At 44.4% G+C, this 16,490-nt stretch overlaps 2 protein-coding genes across 4 annotated transcripts in view; one reads left to right on the top strand and one right to left on the bottom strand.

Annotated features, from left to right (window-relative positions):
• Positions 1–932: 932 nt before the first annotated feature.
• Positions 933–9,309, bottom strand: cdpf1 (cysteine rich DPF motif domain containing 1). 3 transcript variants are annotated; one of them, XM_033037665.1, is made up of 4 exons: positions 9,193–9,309; positions 4,016–4,137; positions 2,199–2,310; positions 933–1,407 (listed from the first exon to the last, which is right to left on the bottom strand). In XM_033037665.1, exons 2-4 carry the CDS (start codon positions 4,135–4,137, stop codon positions 1,276–1,278), a joined length of 366 nt encoding a protein of 121 aa, XP_032893556.1. In that variant the 5' UTR covers positions 9,193–9,309; the 3' UTR covers positions 933–1,275. The 3 variants fall into 3 exon arrangements, with proteins under 3 accessions (XP_032893556.1, XP_032893555.1, XP_032893554.1); XM_033037664.1 differs by having other exon boundaries at positions 9,049–9,266; XM_033037663.1 differs by having other exon boundaries at positions 9,021–9,265.
• Positions 9,310–9,338: 29 nt separating this feature from the next.
• Positions 9,339–16,490, top strand: part of nampt (nicotinamide phosphoribosyltransferase) — a 44,347-nt gene continuing 37,195 nt past the window's right edge. The window contains exon 1 of the mRNA XM_033037662.1: positions 9,339–9,596. Within this exon, the coding sequence (XP_032893553.1) occupies positions 9,543–9,596 (54 nt within the window). The 5' untranslated portion in view covers positions 9,339–9,542. The remainder of the gene's footprint in view (positions 9,597–16,490) is intronic.

Here is a 16,490-nt window from a genome sequence, read left to right as displayed (position 1 = left end):
CTGTGTGTTTATCTTTCCATCATGCTCACTAAGCCATCCCTGGCCAGACTTTTCTGTTTGTGAATTGTTCCTCTTTGCATCTTGCGATTGAATTCGGATGAGGTGGATCACTCCATCGTCTTCCATTGACTTGCCTGATGCAGCTAAGTCAAGAAAATATTGTGGATAGATGGCTGAATGAAATGCAGGTCGTATGTTTGGAACTCTTACTGTGCCCAAATAAATTTGTTAGAAATACCGACCTCATTTAATTCTTCATAATGTCGCTATACTTCGAATTCATTCCTCTCTGTAGATTTTTTTTTCTTATCAGGACTTTCTCTGTAGCTGTAAAACTATATTCTGCTCTAGATTATTTTCTTTTGCACTACCTGATGTTTTCATGTCTATGATTTCCCTAGTGGTACACAAAACAAAGTTCTTCACTGTATCTCAGAACACATGACAACAATAAACCAATACCTTATGGATATTATCTTTGTAGAGTATGCAGCTGCTGAAAACATCTCTCAGGCTGGCAGTGTGGCTTCATTGCTTCAGACAATATTTTTAAATACCAAAATCACTTTATTATCAAAGGAATATATCATCGGCGTTGCCGATATTCACACCATTAATGGTATTCCTTTGGTAATAGAGGCTATTTTGCAAGAAGTTGTGAACCATAAGAAAACTTTAGCATTGAAAGAAAACTTATATTAGAAAACTTCAGCATTGCTTGTGCTCCAATATATCTTATTCCGAACAGTATTCATGCTCAGCACCATTTTCATATTCAGCAAGTAACAGTTCTCATCAATTCTGTCATGTTGGTGCTATCTGTCATAATAAACAGAGATCAGTTACTAGTAGTTTCTCATGCACTCTGTGCATGAGTAAAAGCATGAAAGGAGTATGTGGAATAATAGTGGTGCAACATTGCAAACCATGCATTGCAGATAAACATAAGTTTTATCCCTCTATTGAACCATAGAGCTGTATTTATACTTTTTAATACCAATGCTCTTGTAATTTCTGTCCATTGATTGGAAGTAAATATTCCTATTAACATTCGCAGCAAGGAAAAATGGTTCTGTTTGGTTCATTCATTTATTTGTTCCTATATATATGAAATCATTTATAACAATCTTTCTGCCGATGTTATATAGTATAATTTTTATAGAAATTGTTTTAAAAAGATAGCACAATCCGTTGAATTTGTATTCACAAAAGAAAAGCTTCAGTGCAATGGATCGGCTCCCAAGGCTTCTTGTTGAAGCCAATCTTGTGCTGTGGTCAACTGGAGGACTGAGGGTTTTGCTGGTGTTTTTTCTTCCGTAGGTCCGATTGAATCTCTTCGGGGAATTGTTCAATGTACTTCTTAACACAGGGAATACAGAAACGCTTTGTGTAGAAAAGGCTACATTCCTAAAAGGGATTATTGAAGAGTAATTATGGAGAGAAGTCAGAAAGTTGACAGCAAGTTTTTTTTAAGCATATGATATTGCACCCCTGCCCCATCATTCTATCTTTCCCCATTTACACACATCTATGTTTACTGACCAAGGTATTCAAGGTATTCTGATTTTTCAAGTTTTGAATGGCTGAACTCCTTACTGTCGTGCTATGTGCAGTCCTCTGAACTCTTGTTCCAAATGATTTTTTTTTAACTTTACAAAGCATCAGACATTAGTTAAAGTTTTGATTTGGAAGAACTGGAGTTTTTTTTTAAAGGTGTCATGGTACCATGGGTGGAAATACCCGGGACAGACAGACACAGACACACACACATGTCCCCTCCATGCTTTGAAAGGTGGGGGGACAATCCCTATTACGAAGGGCCTGTTTTTATGCTGTATCTAATTTAAACTAAACAAATGGTGCAAATAGACAAGGATAGAAAAGTGACAAGCAAATCCTGAGAAAACCCTCCCAAGTTGTCAGGGCAAAAAATGCCCATTAGAGTAATGCAAAGCAAGGTCAATATAAGGGATTCCAAAGAACAAGGCAAACCCCTGCACGGCTTTTGTAAAAACCAAGTTGGGTTGTGCAAAAAAAGGGTAAGGAGAAATATGAGAAGGCATAACTTCAATCCTAAATCACCAAAATACCAACAGGAGATAGGAATAAGAGTCATGGTACACTTTCAACAATATATTCTATTATGAAGTAAGTGACTTGCAACCAATGATGAGTAAGTAATGATGCAATATACTTACTTGCCCAACACATACAATTTTGTTGCACAGACTACAATGAGATCCAATTATAAGAAACCTGTCCTTTTGGGAAATGAATGGATCATTCATGGTGTAGCATTTCTCGAGTAGTCTATAGAAAAAAAGGACATAATTTGTACAAAGCCTAAACTGGATGAGTAAACTTTTAGTTTTAATTCAGCAGAAATCACAATTTTTTAGTAATGCTAATTTCCAAAGTTGGTTTGGCTTGTATACATTAAGCTAATGCTACTAGGTCCATTACCTATAACTTTCATTATCCAGCCTAGTTACCTAGCATTATCTTGTCCAATAAAGACTATAACAATATTTATCAATGGGGTTATATTCATCCTGTCCATGTCTTTCATGGCTAAATACCCCTTTCACAATAAAGTTTCAAAATAATTTATTCCTGGCATTTATGGCAGGAGTTTATCACTATGAGGTTCTGATGCAGACAAATAAATGTCACCACTATAAATCTATATGATCTATTGGAAGAAAATGGAATATCATGCATTCCAGTTTTCTGAAGACTAAAAAATTAAAAAACGATTTAATAATGAGGTGTACGTTTTTCCCAAGTGCACATTTACACTTTTTTATTCTCACACCCTCATCAATTCTTCCTGGATTTTATCACTCGGTTATATACTATGGGCAATTTACAATGCTAATGCTGATACCTTGTGAAAGGAAACCAGAGTACCCAGAAGAATCCCACATGGTCACAAGGAGAACATGCAATGCCCATGCAGACAGCAGGAGTGGTCTGCATTGAACTTGGGTCATAGGAACTGAGAGGCAATAGCTTGATTACCCATATTGATTAGTACGCGTGTTAGAGGTTATGGGGAGAAGGCAGGAGAATGCGATTCGGAGACCGAGGTAGATCAGCCATGATTGAATGGCAGAATAGACTTGATGAGCCGAATGGCCTAATTCTACTCCTAACACTTATGATCTTATGAGCTGCATGACTGCCTGTCTCCACAGTTACTGCAATTGTGCACACAACATTTTCACAGGCAGTCTAGGTAGGAATCATCCTACTACAACTAGAGAGCAGCCCTGAGCTGCTATCAACCTCACTGGGGACCCTCCGACTATTTTTGATCAGACTTTATTGGAATTTATCTTACACTAAACGTTATTTACGTTTTTTCTTCATCATGTATCTGTACACTATGGTTGGCTCGATTGTAATCATGCATTATCTTTCCACTGCCTGTTAGCACGTAGCAATAGTTTTTTCACTGTACCTCGGTACATGTGACAATAAACTAAACTCAAACCTATCACCTATTCCTCAGCCGTTTGTATTATTGCTGGCTGCAACGGCTGTGCCTTTTGACAGTTATGCAGCAGACCATCAGGCATCACAAAATCCGCGCTGTTGGAAAACCACAGCGATCCTCCAAAGTACAGAGGCATCATTACAGGACATCAGGAGCTCAAGTGCAGCTGACATAGTAGAATAAAGGCATCATCAGCGATACTGTGAAACCAAGTACTGACCCGAATTAACAATTCTAGCGGTTATGCCGAAGGATTTAATTTATTCACAATTTTCAAACTACAATATGCAGAGTTAATGGCACCATGTTGCAGTCTTGCCAATATGGAGTTTGGCTCCATCAGTCCATGGATACCATGGACACCATTATAATATCCAGATGCTACCTATAGTGCCCAAACAACAGATGGAACAAATCCATAATTTGCATCTGTGATGTCTGAATAGCAACTCTATGCTCTACATCGATGTTAAGAGACTGCACAGTGTTTGGCCCTAAATTTCAAAAGTCACTCACACAATAGAACGTGCATTTGGAGGTTTTTGTCCATAGTAGTTACACGGTGCTCTGAGTCCACATAAGCTGCATTCAAATACCCCTGGCTCTGACTTTGGCACTTGCTCTTCATCGCAATTCATCTGAAACAAAGATATCAAGAATTATTAATACTTAATTATATTTGACACTTAACCTGTTCAGTGCCACCCCAGAGTACACTCGGGTCAGAGTATACAACTCTTCGCAATATCTTGTTCTTCTATTCAGAGCTGTTACCAAACCACGGGGATCCTTTCTACCATCTTAAAAAGTTACTCAGAGTCATTGGGGACATGCCAAATTTCCTTAGTCTCTTGGGAAAGTCGAGGCATTGATTTTCTTGGCCCCAGCGAAAATGCCGTTGGTGATATTTACACCTAGGAACTTGAAGATGTCAGCCATCTCCTCCTCAGTACCATCAAGTATACCACCAAGTATACTCAGTACCATCAAGTATATGGAGCGAGTATACCATCTCGTTTTAACATAAGTTATTTGCTCAAGATTCCAGCATCGGCAATTGTTGTGTCTCCAATTGCTCCTCTATCTTGCTGTTAGCTTGACACCATATTACTAAACTCTCTATCTCATTATTCAAGATCCAGCCCATGATGTTGGTGTAATCTGCAAACTTGTAAATGGAGTCAGAACAGTATTTGGCCGCACATTTGTGAGTGTATAAGGAGAACAAAGCAAGGAAATGCACAAATGAGAGGATGCTGAGAGATTAGGAGGAACAATCTTGTTGGGCGAGACCACAGATGGCTCAGGTGGTTAATGTGTGAGACACAGAACCAAACTGCCTTTGGATTGTTAAACCATTAACCCTTACGAAGGTTTGATTCACAGTGATCAATAATCCTACCAGTTCTATTTCAGGATGTAGGCTGTGGGCCGAGGAGCTTTTAGTTCAAGTTCGGGACCCAACTCACGGAACTACCTGAATTTTTAACATATTGTGTAAAAATATTATATAAATCATACCTGAAACTCGTCAAGACCAAAACCTGCACTTTTTTTTTGAAATATGGGAAAAACTTCCAATTTTCCGAGTAGTAATTGTCCAATCGATGCACGTGTGACATTGAGGTCGGACGCAAATTGACCAATCCCGCACTTTGTTTTATGGTCGCTAGGCAGCGAGCACTCTGGGATCATGGATGCCTCCTAATTACATCAAAACAATAACAAGGTTTCCAAGGAATAAAGGTAATGCTAACCTTGCTGATAATTTTGTTTTTCAATTGATTTATCTTTATAAAGTTATGATGTGAACTGTTAAATAAAAATGATAAATAACAAATGTAGAGCTATGATTAGGATTAGGATTAGGGTCAGTTGGTCGGCCGGTGGATGCTGCGAGGGGTCGGTCGGGCTGTTGGTAGGCCGGTGAGTGCTGCGAAGGGGTCGGTCGGGCTGTCAGTAGGCCGGTGAATGCTGCGATGAGTCGGTCGGGCTGTTGGTAGGCCGGTGAATGCTGCGAAGGGCCGGTCGGGCTGTCGGTAGGCTGGTGAATGCTGCGAAGGGTCGGTCGGGCTGTTGGTAGGCCTGTGAGTGCTGCGAAGGGCCGGTCGGGCTGTCGGCCGGTCGGTGTTGCAGCGAGCGTGCGGGCGGACTGACGGAGCCGACGCTATGGGGGTGCTGAAGGTGGCCCGGGCAGCGTGCAGGGCAGTGCTGCTCCCCACCATCATCACCACGATGATCCTGAAGGACATGTAGGCCGAGGTGGACTCGCTGAGCGGCTACACGTACGGAGCCCGCAGCCGGTTCCAAAGCGGCTCCAGCTCCAGCCATGGGCAGCTCTGGAAGGGGGGAGAGTTAGGGTTAGGCATTTTCCTCTCAGTGGAAGATGCATTACCCTTCCCCCAGCCTGGCACTGCCCCAGTCCCACTATGGCCGTGACCCCCACTCTGCACACTGGCAGTCAGTGGGGTTTAGTAAACGGGGGAACTGTCCTCACCCATTAATTAGGCTGGTTCAGGAGCCGGACCTCTGCCATATAATAATATATGGTTTAAATAGACTGCAACACGGAAATAGGCTCCCCATGGGCATTGGACACTAGATGGCGCTTACTTTTTGATCTAATTTTCTAATTAGTTTAATTAATTAATGTGCAACTTTTGGCACTGACGAGTTATGACTTCCTTCTCAATTATATTTTATTTAAATCTGGGCAAAATGTCATGTAGTTCCGAGAACATGGGTCACAAAAGTTGATTGCTAGACACATTTTTGATGCTCGGCCCACAGCAAGGAAATCTACACAGCTATGGGGAGAATGCAAACTGCACACTGATAGCAAAAGGTGTCGTTAAATCTCAGGTCCCTCGAACAATGTGGTAGCAGCAATACCCACAGCACTACCCAAAATGCCTTGATTGAAAATAAGAGAAAGGCTATTCAATGAGAAATGTCTTTATTCCAAGGGAGGTGATTTTTTTTTGGAATTCATTACCTCTGGAGGACCATGGAACTGCAGTCACACTAAACTCAAAATCGAGATAGATAGATCAGAGGAATAGAGGGCTATCTTTAAATGGCAGGAGAGTGGGTTGATAATGTTATATACTATTGAATGACCTACTCCTGCTTCTCATGTTCTTAACCAATCTGCAAAAAATAAATAAATTGCCCCCGGAGGAAGCAGCTTTTTGCAGCTCTGCTGTTAACCCCGAGGTTTATTAAACTTAATAGAAATGAGAAGTGATAGAAATGATTTAAAAAAAAGAGCAGATACTGGTAATTTGACTTGACGTTTTATCTCCGTCCTGCTCCATAAATGTGGTCTGGCCTGACCTGACAAGTCACAACAGCCTCCCTCAAGTTCAAATGACAGTCCTTTCAATTTCAAACCTTGAGCAAAAAAAAACAAAGTGGTGGAGCAATTAACAATAAAGATAGCATGAGGAGGGAATGGATAGGCGGAGCTTAGGGTCGCCGTGTTACTCGGTAACCTTGCTCTCAATGTCAGTGAAACCAAGGAACTGATTGTGGACTTTGAAAGAGGAAAAACGAGGATCTACAAAACTGTCTTCATCGACAGGACGGTGGTGGAAAGACTCAAAAACATCAAATTCCTGGGCATGCATAACTCTGAAGATCTGTCCCGCACCCAGCACATTGATGCAATTGATGGAAGTAGAGGCCCACCATGCTTCTACTTCCGGAGAATGTTGGGGAGTTCCAGTATGTCACTGAATACTCTCTTGAACTTCTACAGGTGGACAGTAGAGAGCACATTGACTGGTTGTATCACGGCTGCAAAAAGCGGTGAACACTGCCCAGTCTATCATGCGTACTGACCTCCCCACCAAACCAGACGATAGAACTTTATTTATCCCAGGAGGGAGATTGATCAAGGGATCTATAGGAGGCACGCCCTCTAAAAAAGGCAGCCAGCATCATCAAAGACCCACATGACCCTGGCCAGTCTGATTTGACTCATGCCATCGGGAAGAGGAAATATATAGGAGCCTGAAAACTGTAACATCCCAGTTCAGGTGCACCTACCTCCCTGCAACAATCAGGCGATTAAAAACTCCAAATAAGCTCCAAACTATAGACTTGGGGACATTGTTTTTGCACTACAATTGTGTGTGTGCGCGTGTGAGTGTTTTACAGATAAACATACAGATAAATAAATATTTTTTGTTGCATATTATGTGATTTGCAGAGTACGCTGTTTACATAGTTGTTGTTTTATTGCATAAGGATTTAATTGTCCGGTTTCGGGACTTCTGGCAATTAAACACTTGACCATTGACTCCAATACTTTGTATCTTATTTTTTCCAGACTGAGCCAACTATTCCCAAGTATGAAGATAGACACAAAAAGCTTGAGTAACTCAGTGGGACAGGCAGCATCTCTGGGGACGTTTCAGGTCGAGACCCTTATTCAGACTGGTATGGGATAAGGGAAATGAGAGATATAGAGGATGATGTGGAGAAATAAAGAACAAGGAATAGCCATTGTTAGCTGTTTGTGGGGTGAAAACGAGAAGCTAGTGCGACTTGGGTGGGGGAGGGATAGAGAGAGGGAGGGAATGCCAGGACTACCTGAAGTGTGAGAAATCGATATTCATACCATTGAGCTGCAAACTGCCCAAGCACTATATGAGATGCAGTTCCTCCAATTTGTGTTTAACCTCAATCTGACAATGGAGGAGACCAAGAACAGAAAGGTCTGTGTAGGAATGGGAAGAAGAATTAAAGTGTCCAGCAACCTGGAGATCAGGTAGGTTCAGGCAGGCTGAGCAAAGGTGTTTCGCGAAACGATCGCCCAGTCTAAGGTTGGTCTTGCCAATGTACAAGAGTCCACATCTTGAACAACGGATACAGTAGATGAGGTTGGAGGAGGTGCAAGTGAACCTCTGCCTAACCTGAAAGGACTGTCAGAGTCTCTGGACAGAGTCGAGGGCGGAGGTATAGCAACAGGTGTTGCATCTTCTGCAGTTACAGGAGAAGGTTCCTGGGGAGGGGGTGGTTTGGGATGAGTTAACCAGGGAGTTGCGGAGGGAATGGTCTCTGCAGAAGGCGGAAAAGGGTGGAGATGGGAGCATGTGGCTAGTGGTGGGGTCCCGTTGGAGATGGCAGTAATTTCGGAGGATTATGTGTTGTGATAAAAGTCCATGACTTCTGCAAGGGTGCAGGAGTTAGCGCCGATGCAGTCATCAATGGATGAAGTCCATGAGTTCTGCATGGGTGCAGGAGTTAGCGCCAATGCAGTCATCAATGAATGAAGTCCATGAGTTCTGCATGGGTGCAGGAGGTAGCACCGATGCAGTCATCAATGTTTGAAGTCAATGAGTTCTGCATGGGTGCAGGAGGTAGCACCAATGCACTCATTAATGTTTAAAGTCCATGAGTTCTGCATGGGTGCAGGAGGTTGCGCCGATGCACACATTAATGTTTAAAGTCCATGAGTTCTGCATGGGTGCAGGAGACACTATTCCTATGTGTGGTTCCTCTCCACACCCCCTACACTTTCTTCAGACTGATGCATTGCATACCCCTCATAGATGTTGCCGGAATCTCTGAATTCCTCCAGCGATGTTTTGTTTTTGTTTTTTTGTGTGCTTTATATCACAACTGTAGTGCTCCCTTTTTCAAAGGTTGAACTTCACACACACATCACCGTGCTGTCAGCTTCCTACCTGCGGCCCGACAACGCCGCCATTTTGCGAGTCCTGATCACATCCATCCTCCCTCCCTCCCTCCCACGCGGTGCCAAGACGTCATGCCGTCCCCGATCACGCGTGACGTCGGGTGGCTTGAGGGTGGCGATACGTGACGTCGGGTGTTTTTGGGCGTGGCGATGCGTTACGTCAGGCGCCCAGGGGCGGGCGACGCCGTCTCGCGGTAACTACGTGCGTCCTCCCTCCCTCAGGAGACCATAGGCCGATGCTGGGCCATTCAAGGTAGCGGCGTCAAGTGGCGGGTCGGTCGGCTTCTCTCTTAGCTCTTGAGCGGAGTGGCCAAACCGGTTGCTCGCTCTCGGCCTGAGATGGACAGCCGCAACGGGGATTTCAACATCCTGCTGGCCACCGACTCCTACAAGGTAGGGTGGCCGGGAACGGGGCGCTCGCTGCAGGTGTCGCTGAAGTCTCACACCCTAGGCCGCGGTGCAGAGGTGAAAGCACCATCGGTCAGGCCAATCCTTCCTCAGCCGCCCCAAAGCTCTCGGGATCCGGAGGGTCTAGGCCATAGCTGCCCGCCCATCCATCCCTCCCTCCCCATCTCTCCCCCTCCTTCCCCCCTCCCCCCCTCCCCCTATCTCCCCCCCCCCCTATCTCCCCCCCCCCCTATCTTTCTCCCCCCCCCCCCCCATCTCCCCCTCTCTCTCTCTCTCCATCTGTCTCTCCCTCCCTCCCTGTCTCTCCCTCCCTGTCTCTCCCTCCCTCCCTATCTCTCCCTCCCTCCCCCTCCCTCCCCCTCCCTCCCTACCCCTCCCTCCCTACCTCTCCCTCTCTCCCTCTCTCTCTCTCTATCCCCCTCACTATCTCTCTTACTATGTCGCTGCCCCTATCAAGTGGCGATGGGGAGACGACCGCTATTACTCCATGCTGCCGCGATACAATGAAACGCAGTAGGAAACAGATGGAGCCGGGGAATCAAAACCGAAAGCTCCAGATTACCGAATTACATGCGACTGAATCATGTAACTCGCTTTCATAATGAATCTTATGCCAGAGGAAGAGGATTATTATATCATAGCATGTATTGAAACAGGGTCCCGACCCGAAATGTTTCCTGTTTATATGGACTACGGTTTGCAATCTCTGGGTCAGCTGAACTTGAATGACACAAAACGAAAGTTATTCACTTATTTCGCTGAGTGAGGATATTCGGAATTTCGGTAATGTAGTAAGAATGAAAATGTAGCAAATCATTATATAAAACAAAGTCAAACATTGCCACGGTTTAAAGATCGATTGAAAAGTTAAGAGTATTGATGGTTGTACCATTTATTTTACCCCAATTCAGAAAGACGATGAGACCATTTAAAAAAGGGCAGAGTTTCCAATTCCTACGTGCCCAGTTACTGGTACTCGACCCACATGGAAAAAAGTTGCCTAACCTTAAAATCCCATAACTTGACATGCGGAGGCAGTATTTCTGTTTTAGCACATTTTATTTAACATACAAAATATAAACGTTATGGGTGAACCCATGCATTTTATTTCTACCCATAGATGAAATGTTATGCCTTTCATTCATTCATAGCATGGGAATTATTAATTCACACTTTTTTAAATTTTAAATCTCCTGTGATACTACGTTATAATATAGTGTAATGCATTTTTCTAAAGTAGCTCAAATACCAATTTTTTTTTGTTTCCTCATTTGCTCAATATAGATGCTCTCTCATCACTGTCACTTGTTTTTTTTGTGTGTAGGATTGGGTTGACAATTCAAACCCCTTTTGAGGGGAGTTAATATACTTTGATTTAATTTAAAGCACACTTGGTGTTGAAAAGGAAAATACACATTTCTGACATGCTTAGGAAGTCTAATTTTCTGCTGGTATTTCTTGTCTCCACGAGGGATTCATTTAGCCACATCCAGAATGTTTAATTGCAGGCTTCTGAGTCAAGAAACGTAAATTTCATTGCTGGAATTTATTCACTGGAATAGATTGGTATGATTCTTTGTCCCACTCATTGGGGTACAGGCTTACAAGGTTTGTGTAAGGAGCTGCAGATGCTGGTTTAAACCAAACATAGACACACAAAGCTGGAGTAACTCAGCATGACAGGCAGCATCTCTGGAGAGAAGGAATGGATGATGTTTTGACCCTTCTTCAGACTTCTTCTGATGAAGGGTCTCAACCCGAAACGTCACCCATTCCTTCTCTCCAGAAATGTTGCTGTAGCTTTTTGTGTCTATCTTAGGCTTGCAAGGTTTATTGTTTACAATGTAGCATTTTTATAAGTAGTCTTACTCATTACCGCCTTTGATATAACCAGCTTCCTACATGTTTAATTCTAGTGTTAAATAAAAACATAGAACAATGCAGCAAAGGAACAGGCCACGCAGCACAATATTTGTGGCGCACATGATGCCAACTTAAAATAATATCTTCTGCTGGCACATGAACAATATTCATGTGCCTATCTAAAAGCTGCTTAAACGTCACAATCATATCTGCCTTCACCACCAATCCTGGCAGTGCATTCCAGGCATCCACCACACTCTGTAAAAACATAAATGTCCACCTTAATCCTTAAGGGATCCATTACTACCTTCTCCTTGATCTCAAAATGCCCTTGCATATTGGTATTCCCCACACTGATCTCACTCTCCCTCCACGTCCTTCTCTTTGGTAAACACCAATGGAAAGTTCTCATTTATAACCTCTCCTGTGTCCTCTGGGTGGTTCTGCCCTCTCCTTAGTTACCCTCTTGTTTTTAATATATGCATTAAAAAGCCATGGGATTTTCTTTAATTCAGCTTGCCAGTGGCATTTCATGGCATCTTGTGGCATTCCTCAGTTCTTGAGTTCTTGTTTTTTATATTCCTAAAAGGCCCTGTCTGATTTCAACTTCCTAAATCTTAGATATACTTCCTCTTTCATTCTGACCAAATTTATCACTACTTGCCATCCCAGGTTCCCCGAGGCTGCGAATTGTCAGTTTAATTACGAGGTTCATTCCACTTGATTTGATTTTCAACTCCTGCTCTGGGGAGGATATCTTTAAAATGTGTTTAAACTGTCACTAGCATTTACCAAATTGTTTATCATTGTATACTTACTTTTGGTAACATAGAGAGAATATACTGGGTATCCTTTGATCGCCAACTTGACCTTCTGCATATCTGATGCCAAATATTGAAAACAGTGTTTGTGTGCAAATGACTGTTTAATCCAGCGGTTTAATGATCTGAGAAATATTCAACTTTTTACTTACAAACCAACAGTTCGCGTGTATCTCTCTTTGGAGCTTGCGTGTATCTCTTTGGATAGATTTCGGACAGCACCCTTCCTCAGTTGGAGTCCTCTGGTTAATGGTCAATCAGTAGTTGGAATGGGTTCCACACTTCTCAAGAACTATTTTTGGCTGATATGTCACATTTGGAGTTGCCCATCACTCAAGTTTGCATCTTCTAGATTGAGTGAAAAGCATTGCATCTCCAGGGAGTGGGCCAGTAGCAGCAATTTTCAGAAGGGGGCAATTGTTTAAAAAATTCGTCCTTTTTACGTTTAATATACTAAAGTAGCCAGTGCATAAGTGATCTTTGGCAATCCTGTCTGACATTTCCATCTGAAGAAAGATTGTGTAGTATGCTTCGGGTTCTGAGTATTGCAAGGAGGTGCTAACGTTTGCTGTGGACATTATTTTCCTAGCAAGTTTAGGGTTTATGTGGAGCCAACAGTGGAGTACAAATTTGCAGCAACTTCCTAGTATTTGAGTGGATCTAGGGACAGAGAGACCATTCATTTGACTGAAGGGGAACAATTGCAAGGAAGGGATTTTTTAATGGCCAAGTATCTATACATAACTAAAACTTTGATCTTGTGCTCTTCCGGTTTGCAAGTACTTTCTATTTGCGCGAAACGGTACGTGATAGCACTATGATATTTTGCCAGGTTACTCACCTTCTCCTTTGCTGCAAGTGCAACATTTTTCGTTCTGATCCGTGGTATATTGTAAAAGTTATTGAGGTTTAAAAATCTTTTTTTTTTTAAAGTGTGTGATCAGATTCCTTCAGTCAGCGCCACGCAGATTGGTCTCTTCTGTCAGTCAGCGCCACGGCCGGGATGGTGACGCCCCTTCCTGTCCTGCCTCACTCACAGACTCCTCTCTCCCCTCCTCACAGTAACTTGTCTATCGTCTCCCCCACCACTGGCGAGGGGGGGGGAGGAGGGGTTCAGTGGAGGCCCTGGTCCCATCTCTCTCTCTCTCTCCTTCATCGCTTACCCCTCTCCCCGCCCTCCCTCTGCGTCAATGGCTGTCTACCAGCCCCCTCTGGTCTGTCGCTGTTGTGGTAACTCACCCTCACGGCCTTCTCGGAGGAGATCTTCTCCACCAGCACATCGACTCCATTCCCCCCCCCCCCCCCCCCAGGCGACGACAGCAAGCAGGTAGGCGGGTGGGCCGGGCAGGGATGGGCCGAGCGCAGCAGCGGGCGGTCAGACAGGACGGGGATGGGCAAGCGACGGCTGAGCCAGAGTGGGCAGAGGGAGGATGGGAGAGACAGGTTGCAAGGTGGCTGAGCAGTTTGCGCGCAGTTTGAAACGCGCGTGCACGCACAAGATCTAAACTACAGCTAACAATGAATGACCTGTGGAGGAAGGAACTGCAGATGCTACTTTTTATGGAGGGAGGGAGTGATGGGTAGGGGGAAGTGAGGGAGGGAGAGGGGAAAGATCCTGGGGAGGTGAGAAGGGAGAGTATGGGGGATCTTTTTTTTTCTTTTTTTTAAATTTATTTATTTATTTGCCACACAACCAGGGTTGGTGGAATTTGGGTTGTCTGCAGCGGTACAATAATAAAGAACACACAACCACAATAAAAATGTAACACAAACATCCACCACAGCATTCATCACTGTGGTGGAAGGCACAAAATTTGGCCAGTCCTCCTCCATTCCCCCCCCCCCCCCCCCCCCCCCCCCCCCCCCCCCCCCCCCCCGTGGACAGGACCAGAGTCCAGAGTCAGTCCAGGATCGGCTCTTCCTCACCGGAGACCGCGGCTTTAAGTTGGTGTAGGCCGCAGGCCGGCGGTCGAGATTTAAAGTCTCCGCCGCAGCCAGAAGCACCGTAGACTGCAGGGCCGGCAGTCGAAGCTCCCCTCCAGGGGTGATGGTAAGTCCATGCCGGCCCCGCGGTAGAAGTTGGCCGCGGGCGGGCAGTGGTGGCTTCTTCTTCCCCCGGGTCCCCCACGAGGGATCCCGGGCTGTAGACGCCGCACAAGCTGGAGCTCTGCAGAACGCGACTTCAGTCTGCTGGCTGCCCCGGGCCAGCGAAACGGAGCGCTCCCCTCCAGCGAGCCCTAGCGAGGGCTCACCCGCTCCACGACGAGAGTCCACGCTGCGCCCGCCGGTGAAGCCCCGAGTGTGTCTCCGGGAAAGGCCGCGCCCATCCTTGATGTTAGGCCACGGGGGAGGCGACCTGGAAAAAGTCGCCTCTCTATGGAGGAGGCGACCAAAGCGGTTTCCCCCTTACCCCCCCACACCACCCCCCACACAAAACACACCGCGAAACATCAAACACATACTTTAAAACATACAAAAAAAATTTAAAAAGTTGAAAAAACTAACGCATGAAGGGAGGAAGGGGGAAAGTGGGGGAGGAGGGGAAATAGAGGAAGTGGGGGAGGAGGGGAAATAGAGGAAGTGGAGGGTGGAGGTAGGGAGAGGAGGGCAGTGGGGAAGGTCAGGATGGATAGTGGGGGTGAGTAGGGGATCGAGGGATAGGAGGGGGGTAGGGAGGGGTGAGGAGTTGAGGGAGGGAGGGAGTGACTGAGGGTAGGTGAATGGAGAGGGAGGGAGAGGTGAGGAAGGGATTGGTCGAGGGGAGGAGGAGAGGGGGGGGGACAGTGCTGGGGATGAGGGGAAATGAGCCGTGCCTGCGCAGTTGGGGGCTATGCGTGAGTGGTGCAATATTGTGTTGGAGGGACGGGTTGCATTGGGGAAACGGGTGAGTGGTGGAATATTGTGTTGGGGAACGGGTTGCATTGGGGGCCAGGCCTCCTGTGTGACAGGGAGCCAACAGGTCCCACTTAGTCTGGTAGTTAAATATTTTCCAATCATTTCTGTCTCTTAATTTTATCATGCAAGGCCCAGCCACAGCATGGGGCTTTGCTATTAAGGAGCTGGCATGTTTAGAAATGCAAATCAGTCGTGGTGGATCCAGAAATGGTAATATCACACATGCCATGGAGGTCAATGATGAGTTGGCAGCAATTACTGACCTTTGCATTTTGCTCTGATCTCTGTACCTAACTTCAAGAAGCAACGTCAGAAAAAGCCTTCGATTCTCTGCTATCTCTAAAATCACATTATCCACTATTTCAGAGTGAGTGAAATTAAAACCTGTTATTTTTAATGTTTATACATCTCTCACTGCATTAATGCCACTGATCTGATTGATTGTTTTGGGACCTACTGGATTTAAAAATACTTAAAACTGGCTGAGGCACAGATTAAGTCTCGAAACACTGCCAGTGATTGGTTCTTCCAAGATTATCATTATTGTTCTTCCGAGCTGCTGGCTTGTAAGTTTATTTTTGCAATTTAGTGAATATCACCCATCTGTCGCCAGTTATTTGCTGGGTGATGGCATTAAACTGGTCTTTTAATTAATGGATCTGTTCAACATAATATACAATGCCAAACATTCCTCGTTAGATGAAATATTTCTGAACCATTGCGTTACAAATCACATTTTGCCTATTATTCCAAAGGGATCTCGTGTGGTTGACACACTGTTTTAAAATAGTTATGGAAAGGAATGGGAGTTTTAGGACAAACTAATCAATTTGAGGGTAGTAGGCCGGGGTTTTCATGGGGTGTTATTTGCAAGTAAAAGGTCGTCCGGTAAGTGCGAGGGCTTTAAACGTGATTTAATGAGGGTTCACAGCCAGCATATTCCTGTTAGAGTGAAGGTCAAGCTGGCAGGAGTACGGAGCCCCGGATGAGGGGGATATACGGAAGCTCTGTCTAGTAAAAGTACTTCAGTAAAAAGTACAAGTAAAAATTTGACACTGGTCTCGTATTAGGTTATACCTGTTATTAATGTAATCCTGATCCCTATGTATCAATATCATTGTTATGTTTATCATTATTCTTTTTACTCTGTTTTTTATGTTTTATTTTTGTTTTTTTGAAAAAGAAAACAATAAAAAGATTTTAAAAGAAAATTAGTCAGCATTGGGCAACAGGGATTGAATGAACCTTTTGAGGAATTGAGTTTTACTGAATCTCATTGGAGACCCTCGGACTATCTTTA

The sequence above is a fragment of the Amblyraja radiata genome, chromosome 19, assembly GCF_010909765.2.
Source record: "Amblyraja radiata isolate CabotCenter1 chromosome 19, sAmbRad1.1.pri, whole genome shotgun sequence".
NCBI lineage: Eukaryota > Metazoa > Chordata > Chondrichthyes > Rajiformes > Rajidae > Amblyraja > Amblyraja radiata.
This window is presented reverse-complemented; position numbering and strand designations above follow the sequence as displayed.